At 32.2% G+C, this 12939-nt stretch overlaps 1 protein-coding gene across 1 annotated transcript in view; it reads left to right on the top strand.

The window, feature by feature from the left end:
* Nucleotides 1-12939, top strand: part of LOC103587056 (receptor tyrosine-protein kinase erbB-4-like) — a gene marked incomplete at its 3' end in the record, with an annotated part of 234500 nt that overhangs the window by 152379 nt on the left and 69182 nt on the right. Inside the window, exon 3 of the mRNA XM_008568449.1 lies at nt 506-640. Within this exon, the coding sequence (XP_008566671.1) occupies nt 506-640 (135 nt within the window). The remainder of the gene's footprint in view (nt 1-505; nt 641-12939) is intronic.

Here is a 12939-nt window from a genome sequence, read left to right as displayed (position 1 = left end):
GTAGAAGTTTATTTTGAAGAGAAAAATAAGTTAAATGTAAATAATTACTATTTAATTTATATTCTGGCTTACTATATTTTCATTAAAAATAGTATATAATAATTCATTACCATTAAATGCTCAGTACATAATATTAAACAAAACTAGCAGGTTATAAAATATTACATACGATATTATTCCAATTTGATGGGGGAAAAAAAAGGAAAGATACTGGTAGAATTCTATACCAAAATATTGAGTGTTTCTTTCTGAGTGTTAGGATTCTGTTTTTTTTTTTTTTCCCCTCTCTCAATCTTGCATTTTTCAGTCTTTTTAAATTTCTGCAATTAATGTATAATGACTCGGTGAAAGATATTAAAAAAGAAATCTTAGCTATTAATGGTGTAACTCTAATTTGACATAAAAAAAATTGTTTGAGCAAATCATTTGTATTGGCTACCTTTTCATCAACAAGCAGTTTTACAATAAATTTGTTTGTTTGTTTGTTTGTTTGTTTTTAATACAGAAATCCTAAATGGTGGAGTCTATGTAGACCAGAACAAATTCCTTTGTTATGCAGACACCATTCATTGGCAAGATATTGTTCGGAATCCATGGCCTTCCAACTTGACTCTGGTGTCAACAAACGGTAGCTCAGGATGTGAGTAGCATTATCCTTTTTAATGTCTCAAAACATTTCTCTACCTCATGTGAAAATGAATGACTTACATTCATTATGCCATTAGTAATATTTTGAACTTTAATTGCATCCACTGAAATGTTCAACTATATACAATTGATAGAACAAATGGCTGACCAACCTTTTACTTCTAATTAATTCTTTTATTGGAATGGATGTTTCACCTTCACAAATTCTAATTTTCTTAACATGGTTTCTCTTTGCTCAATCTAAATGATCATATTTCTTATGTCCAAACATGTGCCCCCTTGTCCATAACTTAAGACTGGCGTCTAACTACTGCTTCAACTTTTTGCAACTCATATACCACTGAGACAAAGGTAGTAGAACAAAAACATACCTTCCTATTACTGTAATTTTTTTAATTAAAAAAAATAAAACTAGTGAACATTTTAGAATTCCTAAGCTTTTATTTCCCCCTAAAGCCTTTATGTTAATATTTTATGACAATTCCAAACAGTGAAGAAATATCGAGTTCATATAGAAGAAACACATGTTACATTCTGATGTTAGTCATTATCCTAATAAACTACTGAATTTTTCATTCTTAGAACGTATATTGTTTCTACCACAGAAGATTTATCAAAGTTTTTTATATGATTAAATGGTAAGCAAATAATATGTGAACTGTCATTAAATCTTTGAAAATTATTCTGTCTGGAATGTGTTTCATTTTCATAAAGCAGACTTTGTTGTCCCCTCATTTATTTTTACTGACATTTGTATGAGAACAGAATCTTTATCAAGTGTCAAATGGGGTTTTATATTTCTCATCTATTATTATATATTTCCCACCTGAAATCATAACTGTCTCCACATAGTTCAAAAATTATTTGCCATAGTACTGATTATGTTATGACGATTTTGTAGGAAATCAAACTCCAAGGGACAATTATTAAATTTCATGATGGCCCTAATAATATAACAGGGAAATTTGAATACAGTTGATCAAAACTGACAGCTATGTTTTTAATAAATGACTAAAACTTTTTTAAAAGGTAGAGTAACATAATTTTCTTGTCACATTTGAGGAGAAATTTGTATGAGGTTTCATCTTTACAGTATTCAAATTGTCTACCTTGTAAAATTACATGTGAAAAAAAAATTGAATCTGCTCAGGGTAATGAAGCAAATGATGTGCTTCAGAAATGGCTTATGTTTTTAGTCTGCCCATACTCTGGTGCATGTTACATTTGGGGTTGTGTGTGTACATGGGGGGAATATTCGTTGGCTAAGAGGAAAGGCCTGCTGACTCTCAGTTTGTCAGATTGACTAGCCTGTAATGCGTGGATGAGATCAGGCAAGAATAAAGCCTGAGACAGAAGCCAAAAGGGAGATGTGCCCACCAGCCTTACAGGATTTGGAGCAAGAAAGGTCTGAGAGATTTGCTGCACTTTCACAGATGGTATCTCTTTGTGTTATTCTTTTTGAGGGCAAATTTGGATGTTTGTGCCTGTAATTAGGCAACTGTGGCTGCATTCTTTTTTTTTTTTTTGCATATAAATAATTGCAGGTGCAAAGATTATAAATGTGCAGTAGAGTCATAGCCAATTGTCCTTTTACAAATTAACCACGAATTGCTCATCAAAGTTTTATTGTTTACATAGTAGTTCTATTTGCTGATACATTACGTGTATTGCATGACCCCATAGCTGAAAATAATGAGTTGGGCATTCTTTTGAATATTGGTTTCCTATGGTTTTATCCTGAGTTAATTTTGTCTTCCGCTTTCTCCCCACGGGTGATCTCAGGCATCTCTATACTGATGACTCCTAGAACTACACACCACCAACCATTCAATCACCCAAGTTAAAAATTTGGTAATCATCACTGTCTTCACTTTCTCCCTTGTTCTTGGCATTTGGTTAATCACCAAGTCATGCTAATTTTTGCCCATTTCTTTATTTTCCATATTTATTAGTACCATTGCCCTAGTTCAAGGCCTCATTTGTACCTGAGTTGCTGAAACAATCTCTGAATTATTAAAAAATTTTTGAGGCCAGGGACTCTTGTGAAGTCTGGTGAATCCTGTTGATCCCCTTCTCATATGATTTTTAAATGAATAAATAGGCACAAAATATGTAAAATAAATTTAAGTCATAAATGCACAGAATCAATAAATACATAAAATAAATTACAAAGGATTACAAAGAAAGTAAATAATATTGAAATGTATTTATCAACATACTTAAAAATAGATATGTGATATAGCAATTTGTTTATTAGTATGTTAAATTAAAAATTCTAACAGTAGGATTAATATTTAATGCAAGCTTGAAGAAGTGAAAGGCATAAATAATAATTTAAAAAGAACATGTTTCTTCAACAAATGGTGTTGAGAAAATTAGATATACACATATGTAAGTTGGACCTTTACCATACACTGTATTCAAAAATCAACTCAAAATGCATTAAAGATCTAAACATTAAACCCAAAACTATAAAAATTTTGGAAAAAATATATGGGTAAAGCTTTATAATACTGGATTTTACAATAAATTCTTGGATAGAACACTCAAAACATGAGCAACAAATGCAAAAATAGACAAATCGGACTACATTAAACTTAAAAACTTCTGTGCATAAAAAGGTTTCAATCAGCAGAATGAAAGACTACCTTCAGAATGGGAAAAATATTTGTAAATCATATATCTGATAAGGGATTAATATCCAGAATATATAAAATAATTCCTACAACTCAACAACAAAAAAGCAAATAAGCCAGTTAAAAAGTGAGCAAAAGATTCAAACAGACATTTCTCCAAAGGCGATATACAAATGGCTAAAATGCATATAAAAAGATGCTCAACATCAGTAATCATTAGAGAAATGCAAATCAAAACCACACGGCCACTATCAAATAACTGGAAAATAACAAATGTTGGTGAATTTGTGGAGAAATAGGAATCCTTGTTGATGGGAGTGTAAAATGCTGCAACTGCTATGGAAAATAATAAGGTAGTTCCTCAAAAATTAAAGATTGAATTTCCATAGGACCCAGCAATCCCATTTCTGGGTATATATCCAAAAGAATTGAAAACAAGGTCTCAAAGAGATATTGTACATTCATGCTTATAACAGCACTATTCTCAATAGCTGAGAGGTGGAAGAAACTCAAATGTCCAGGGATGAATGAATGGATAAATAGAATGTGGAATATACATACAGTGGAATATTATTCCGCCATAAAAAGGAAGAAAATCTGGTCACATCCTGCAACACAGATGACCTTTGAGGACATTATGCTAAAGGAAATAAGCCAGTCATAGAAAGAAAAATACTGTATGATTCCGGTTATACAAACCATCTAAATAGTTAGACTCACAGAAACAGAATGTGGAATGGTAGTTGCTAGTGTTAGGGGAAAATGGAGAGTTGCTATTTAATGAGTGCATAGTTTCAGTTTTGCAAGATTGAAAAACTTCTGGAGATCTGTTCCAGAACAATGCAAATAAACATAACACTACTGACCTACCCACTTAAAAATGGTTAAGATGGTAGATTTTCTGCTATCTGTTTTTCATCATAATTAAAAAATAAATAAATAAAAAGCATTTTAAGAAGGCTGTAATAGCTGGATATACCTATGGTTTCTGTTGGTTATAGTGTGGCTGGTATTGCTAATACTACTCTGGTTTGATCCTTATATTTGTAATTGATGAAAATCATTAGTTTTAATAAGAGATTAATGATGATAATAATGTAACATTTCCCCATTCAATTTCAAGGACCTGGTAAATTCTATCCATACCCTTTTAGGGCTCCAGGGTCTCCTGGTGCTGTCCTTGCTTCCAGCCCTGACAGATTACCCCCCAAAATACCTGTAAGAGGTCTATTTAATGAAATCTAACAATGACTCTGTCTAAAAACCCTGTGACTGTGATGAACTAATACACAATCAAGTGAAAACAAAACCAAAGAGAGTTTTCAGCAAATTCTTGCCAATTTCTTAACTCTGTATTTTCTTTTTCAGGCTAGATTATTCAACTTTTCCTATGTGACCCCCTAATGACAAAAGAGGAAACCTGGTATTCTGTCTTATATTTTAAAATGAAAAATTCTTGAGGGCAAGGTCAAATTCTTTATTCCATCCCTTGTTGTAGCACATAATAGATTAATGATAGATATTTACTAAATTAATAAATAAAAGAAATAATTTCATGTCTCAGTCCATTCGTGCTGCTATAACAGAATCCTAAGATTGGATAGTGTATGAAGAACAGAAATTTATTTTCTCAGAGTTCTAGAGGCTAGAAATCCAAGATCAAGACATTGGCATTTTGCCTGGTATCTGGTAAGAGTCTGGTCTTTTCCTCACATAGCAGAAGAGTGGGGAAGAGCAAGCCCTTTTTATATCAGCATTAATCCATTCATGAGAGTGGAACCCTTATGACCTACACACCTCTCATTAGGCCCCACCTCCCAATGCTGATGCATTGGTGATTAAGTTTCAGCATGAGTTTTGGAGGGGACAAAAATATTTAAGCCATTGTAGTTGATAAATAGGAAAATCACATGAGTCTAAGTTATATTTTCTTTTATCCATCATTTGTACAAAACAATGAATGTGAGGTAAAATTTGCAATCCGGAGACAGGTAACTTATCTATTTTTAGTCTTTTTCAGGTAAAGATGGAAATCTATGTGTATCTATGTGCTTCGCTTAATTTATACTTATATAATTATAAGTTTGAAGATGTCTATTATATTATACTTATGTATAATTATGTTCTATTAATATTAAATTATACTTATGATAATTATACAATATAATAAATATACTTATTTTTTCTTTAATGTTTAAAGAGACAGTAATTTGGGTAATACTTATGAATATATACAAATAACACAATTGACATAAGGAATTTAAGAACAGTTGATTCTTAAGCAATATTTTGCAAAGTATTTCTTATTGTATGTTTCTTATATAGTACTAATTCTTAATCCAAAAAAGCAAAATATTTTTAAGAGCAACCTGGCTTTTTACTGACATTTATTTGGGCTAAAATTGAAACAATGAAGAAAAAAGCAATAAAAATGATACCACTTCTTAAAAATTTTATAATTTGGGAATAATTATAGCTAAATTGTATTTTCCAAAATGTACTTGAGGTATCTCAGTCCAAACTTCAGGAGACTAAGGGAAAGATCCTCTCCCTCCTGAAGAGATCTTTTTTTCTCATACATCCCTAGCAGGAATTATCTAATATTTTAATATTCTTGCATAAGTACATCAATTGAGCTTATTCAATAAACTAACTCTTCAAAATGAAAAAAAAATGATACAGTGCATGATGTTTCAGTTACTTGGACCACTATAATAATGACCCCCATCACTACAAGAATATTGAAATGATATCAATGAGTTGCCCTCTAAAAATAAGCAAATAGGAACATATAAGAACATTGTAATAGCCCGTTTTCTGTCACTTATAACAGAATACCTGAAACTAGGTAATTTACAAAGAAATGAAATTTATTTCTTATAATTTGGAGGCTGGGAAATCTTCAGCCCAGGGAACACATCTGGTAAGGGCGTTCTTCTTGGTGGTGACTCTACAGCAACTCAGGTCTCACACAGCAAGAATGTCAAGAGCAAGCAAACTAACCTTCTCGCTCGCTCTCATTATAAAGCCATCAGAACCGTGCCCATGATGACTCATTATTCCATGAATGGATTAATCTGTTCAGGAGGGTGTGGTCCTCACGATCCAATCACCTCTCAAAGGCCCTACCTTTCAAATACCACAACTGGATTTCCCACCATTTTAACACTGTTACAATGGAGATCAAATTTCCAGTACATGAAATTTGGGGGGACACATTTGACCCATAGCAAACATTAATATGAAAAAAATAGAAAGGCAGTGATGTTTCCCAACAGAGAAGACTTTGTAGTTAAGAGAAAGAATTTGGGAGTTAATCTGGCTTGTTTGAAAGTAGGCAGTGCTGCTTACTAGCTATTTGACCTTAGCAAGTCATTTATGCTCTCAGTACCACCATTTCTTCACCTGTAAAAGGAGGATCATGCCAAGAACTGAGCTGAGCTAAGAGATAAGCTGCTAGGTGACAGCATGGTCAATTCAGACAAGAAAGCCAAAATGAAGGTAACAGTCAAGCTTTTAATCACTTACTGCAATAATAAAAGCAAGAGGCTAAACCGGAGAAAGTGCCAATTCCTCCACTGTCTTTGTTTCCCCCCTCATGTCAGGAGAGGGACAGGTGGGTCAGATGGATCCACACCGACATGGGGAATTGTCTCACTGCTGAAGGAACCCCAAACAAATGTTCTGGAAGTTTTACAGACCTAAAGGCTGGAGGGAGGGAGGAAGGAAGGGCTAAAAGTGGGAAAGTACTTAGTATTAAGTCAGAGTGGAGAAAAAGTGTCTTCTAGGTGCCCCCCCCATCCCACCCCATCTCCCAGAAGGAAATTTCAGCAAAAGCAACTGAGGAAGACCTCCGTTGAAGGCCCTTGATAAAGCAGCCCTTGAATAGGGGTGCCTGGGCTAGGAATGTAGATATGGATAAGAGCATGGTTTGTCAGGGAGCCCTGAGTCCTTGGCTGCAACTCCCTTCAGAGACGACATTACATTGACTGGGCACCAAGTCTGGCATGGGAAGGGCAGCTTTGCCCTGTGAGGCTAGCCAGGTAAAGCCTTTGTAATTGCCTATGCTGAGGCCTGAAGGATCACATATACTATTTTGGCCAGAGCTGTTATTATCTTTATAGGGTTATTATGAGCAATAAAGGAGTTAATGTGTCAAATCTGAAAGTGTTTTTTTTTTTTTATTGTAAGGGAATAAAGGACCTTTTGATTATGATTTTTTTTTTCATATGAATTGACCTTATGTGAACTAAAGTATTTTTAGAATATATGGCAGTTATATTTTTATTATATATTCATTAATTAACATTTCATTATGTTTCTGCATTTCATGTGTATAGCCAGAATACAGTTTCTCATAGCTTTATTTCACCAAGACTCTGAAAATAACAAACCTCAGATGCTCCAGATCTTATGAACTTTTTCTTAGATTATAACAGATGCCACCACTCACTCTCAATTGCTTTCTAGAAACAAATACCAGCTAATGACTGACGTGGAAGTAGGAGAATTGGCAAATTCATAAATAGCACTGTATTCATGAACATAATTCCAGGACTAATCATTAGTTTAAACCAGATGTTCTGCTTGAATTAAAACTATTAGTTTTAAAAACTGTATATTTCTTTTAATGACTCTTACATATCTTAGCAACTGCCCATTCCTAACTAATATTGCATGTTTTGTCCCATATAGGTAACTTTCTTGAACTAGAAAGAAATTAAGTCTCAAAATAGAGTAGAATTAAACCTGATTTATTACCTTACCAACTTTTACTACTGAACTAGTATTGTTACTACTTCAATATTACAATAATAACAATATTTATATAAATAGATGCACATTTGGACTTCTGTAGTAAAGCAGAAAAAAAGTAGAAAGAAAATTTACCCACAATGTATTTCAGTTCAGCTTTAGTTTGTTACGTGTACCATATCCAGTTTTACATAGATGCATACACACACACTGTTATTAAAAGATTTTTTTTAATAAAATAAATTAAGGAAATAAAAAATGTGAAAAACTTTGGAAAGAGTAAATGAATCTATATGAATCCAAAACATAGTTTTTTGAAAAAACCTATAAAATAGAATCTTCATCAACCTAATTTAATGAAACAAAACACACAAAAAATAAAGATTATTTATCTATTCAGATACAATTATTCTGAACAAAAAATATTAGCAAATACACCGAGCAAAATCTAGGAGTGTTTTAAAAATAATACATTAAGATCAAGTGACAACTCTCCTGACTTTTTAATGCTGTTTTTGAGAAAATAAGGACTTGCACTGGGTGTTTATTGCCACATTTATAAGATTTCCAGGTTGACCAAAATTCACTCTAGGAATTAAATTTCATTTAAGAACATTACAAAGAGCAAGCACAATTCATCTGTTAGCCTGTTTTTTTTGTTTTTTTTTTTTTTTTGGTTTTCTCATTCCCTAGCTCCTTGAGATGAAAGTGCATCGTTTCACTTTTTGAGTAAACTTCTCAAGATAGATCTTTNTAATTTTAAAAATGTTTTCTAAACAATAAAATATTTTTCTAAACAAATTCTTTAAAAAAAATCTTAGACAACCTGAGGAATTGTATAGATATTACTGTAAGTAAATTGTATTGGTAGAATCTAATCAAGTATTCTACCCTTACTGTTTTACTCATGTCTGATTTTTTAAAACAACTTGAATTTATTCTTCTTAAATCCTTTTTAATGCTATAGCATCATAACCCTATAAACCTAACAAGAATATTTCTTACATAGTTTCAAAGGGTCAAAATAGAACTTACGATGGAACATTGAGAGCTGCATTACATGTAGAGCAGTGACTCAGACTTGAAAGTACTTTTAAGCTCAGTTAAATCGTGGCTGCATTGCTCCACAGCACAGCTTAAGTAAATTGATTCAGTGGATTAATGTAGTCATGTCAGGGGAGACAAACTTATCAGCTATGTGAAGTCTGAAGCTTATAGCAGAATTATTTAGCAAGCTTACTGGTAAGAATGACAACTCTCTCTATTCATAAGAACTGAGTCTTAAAGTCTGAGCTCTATAGGTTTAGGTGTGAGAGAATAAGCTTTAAGAAATAAATAATAATGATTAAAGGAACAAAGTTATCTCTGTGCCTGGAAGATATATGAAGCACACTTATCTCATTTAAAATAGATACTGCATGTCCTTTTTTTATCTTTAAGGACAATATCAGTCCAGCCCTCTGCACTCTCCTATTATCAGGAAGAGTGGTTATTTCATTTTACATATTCCTTTAATCCTCCAAGACCCAGTGTTTTTTTTTATTAGTCACTGCATTTGGGGGAGGGGGGAAGCATATATCAAAAAAATTACAGTTTGACTCTCCCAACCTTTGCACACATTTTTGTTAAAGTAGTTATGATTGTCTTCAATTGCTTATTATATAACTAAAATTTTTCAGGCTGAAATCCACTCAATACACTCTTCAGTGTTCTAAGTTGCTTTACAAGTGACAATTCTCACCTAAAAAATTAATTGAAAAATGTAAGTGCATTTGACAATAGTTTAAAAAAATTGTTTCCTAAACCAAAAGATTGCACTACAAAAATTCATGAAGAAATGTGTGTTTCAACCACTGGAGTGAACAGATAGACTTCTGTCCTTTTACATGTTCATTAAATTCATTAAAGCTAAGGCGTTATTTTAACCAAAGGAAAACTTCTGGTGGTACAATTCACCCCTTACTTCTTACTTACAGTATTCTACTTGGTCAGGTTATCTTAAATTTTTTTTTTAATTAAAAATAGAATGAAACTAATACAAGCAGTGTATTTGATCCATTGTAGATGACTGTGAATGGCAGCACTATTATACTGGCAAGATAAAACCTTGCTCCAAACAACACTTTGTGATATTTATTGTTTCTATACAGGCATTATAGAATATGCTAGGAATATATAGAAATTATTCAGCATTTTTCATCAGTAATTCATTATGCTGGGGCACAAAGAAAATTACTTTCAACAGTTGCAATATATTAAGTTTCAGTTTAATAATAGGGGGAAAAACCCAAAATCTTAGCCTAGCTTACACATTCTATTCAATCTTAGGCAAACTTCAGCAATATATATATATATATATAGTCTTTTATTTGTTCTGAAATACTTCTGGAACTGTTTTAAAGTGGAATTTTGAAATCTCAGGAAATAATTATATATTTTTTTCTTAAAAATTACAGCAAGAAAATGTAGCAGCTCAAAATTAAGTTGTCCTTTTTTTCCATGAAATTTCCAAAAGTTTCCTGTAGATTGTGAAACCAAAGTGACAAATTATGAAGATAATAAACTAATTATATTCACACACATATAATTTGTCTAAAGTGTAATTGTATTTACAGTCTTTGTGGGATAAAAGTTGTTTAAAAAGAAGGTGCCGATGTGGTAAATATCCAATTAGAGCAGAGAAAAGCAAGTGGGAAAAAGAGAAAGAGCTGAGCCAGCAGGCTCGATCAGTCAGGACAACAGCGAGTCTTTGTTAAAAGCCAACATCTTTAATTAAAACCCTTGTATTTCCCTAATAACTTTGCATGTCCGTAAGCCTTCTTATTGATTTCAATTATTTCCTATTGGCCTCTTTTTTTTGGATTTATAGTATTTGGAGGTGTTGTAAAAATAAAGGAAACATTACAATAGACTAGTTACTTACTTTTAACATTTCAAAAAGTGATCCAATAATTGACTTGCAAAAAATGAGAGAAAACTGACATAAGCTGATAATATTTGTTGTAATTTAATAACATCTCTCAAAGATTTAAAATAGCAGGATGGTTTCCATTTTAACTACAGGAAATATCACACACACACACACACAGAGGAGATCTATTTATATATATATATATATATATATATATATATATATATATATATATATATATATATATATATATATATATATATATATATATATATATATATATATATATATATATATATATATATATATATATATATATATATATATATATATATATATATATATATATATATATATATATATATATATATATATATATATATATATATATATATATATATATATATATATATATATATATTTGAAATGCTCTATATATTACAGTTTAATGTGATACAGAAGATATTGCTTAATATCATGCTGAGGGCTCAAGGGGTATAAAGTAAATATATAAAAATGTTTCTGTTCTCTGGGCATGCTGTGGGTGGTGTAAAAGACAAAGATGAAGAATTTCTGATAAGGTCAAAAGGAATATTAAACCGGGGACATCAGGAGACTGGAGATGCATTTGTACCTTTCATTTAACTCTATTTAAAGAACGTCAGTTTTTTCAAGTTCCCTCATCTGCACAGTGAAAGGTTCGAAAAAGATAAGGTTCGAAAAAGATTATTTTCATGCATGCTACCTTGTATGGTTAGGATTTTTTTTTTATGTGTGTGTGTGCTCATGCACATTGAATATCTATATATATGAGTGCACAAGTATATGTATGGACACATAAATAGTTTTAGGTGATATAGATGTAGGATACAGGTACAGATCAGTTGGGGAAAATACAGACTATGGGGTTGAGTGGAGGTAGGTAATCTAAGCAGAGAGACCAGAGAGTGAATACTCCACATTTGAATGATTATTAAGAGAACATTGAAAAGAACAGTTAGAAATATCTGGAAGTGTTACCATTAATAGAATTTTGTTATTCTGGTACTGATGACAGTTTATTCTGAATTATTTGTATCTTTGCATCAAAAGAGCTGAATTTCATTAGAGTAACTATCTTTGACTATCAAAGAGAAAATTTCAAAATTATCTACATGACGTGCTTCTGATGAATAGGACAACCATATTCAGTCATTGCTACAGGAATGGAAAGAAGTGTGAGATTTCATTTTTGGAAAAGCAAACACTTACATAACATTTTCATGGTTGGAGAATTTGGCAAGTCTGGAGAACAATATCCTTAGAGTTCTGTTTTGCATTCATTTGTGAGGTATGTTTTCTATTTCAAATTAATCAGTTTGGTTAGAGGAAGAATTAAGTAAACAACATAGGCATGAAAGAAAATAAGGGATGACTGGGTACAGGTCAATTTCTCTTCTGTTGAGCCACATTTTTTTCATTATGTTAGAATAAATGTAAATTCCCTAAACATCAGACATATTAATATTCCATTTCTCAAGCCAATTTAAATTTTATACATTATTTGATAATTAATAATATTATCACAGCTGCTTATTTCCATTACCATGGGCATGTTTAAAAAGAAATAGTCACTATATTAATTTATTGTGAGGTTATAAAAGATAGATCAAAACATATTTTAAAAATTATTTTCGGGCCAGCCCGGTGGCGCACTGGATAGTGCGCCGCTTGGGAAGCGCAGCGGCGCTCCCGCCCGAGGGTTCGGATCCCACATATGGACCGGTTCCCGCTCACTGGTTGAGCGAGGCACAGGAGCAACACCGAGGGTTGCGATCCCGTTGCCGGTCCCCGGTCCGGTACGGGGGCAACACTGAGGGTTGTGATCCGTTGCTGGACACGGAAAAAGACAAAAGAAAAAAGAAAAAAAAAAAGAAAAATGGAATTGAAAAATAATGGGATTTTTTTCAACAAACTTTTTGAAGTACGCTTGAATACCTACGAGTGGAA

Source organism: Galeopterus variegatus, unplaced genomic scaffold (assembly GCF_000696425.1).
Source record: "Galeopterus variegatus unplaced genomic scaffold, G_variegatus-3.0.2 Scaffold410, whole genome shotgun sequence".
NCBI classification, from domain to species: Eukaryota; Metazoa; Chordata; class Mammalia; order Dermoptera; family Cynocephalidae; genus Galeopterus; species Galeopterus variegatus.
The sequence above is the reverse complement of the archived record's forward strand: the minus strand, read 5'-3'. Positions and strand labels throughout refer to the sequence as shown.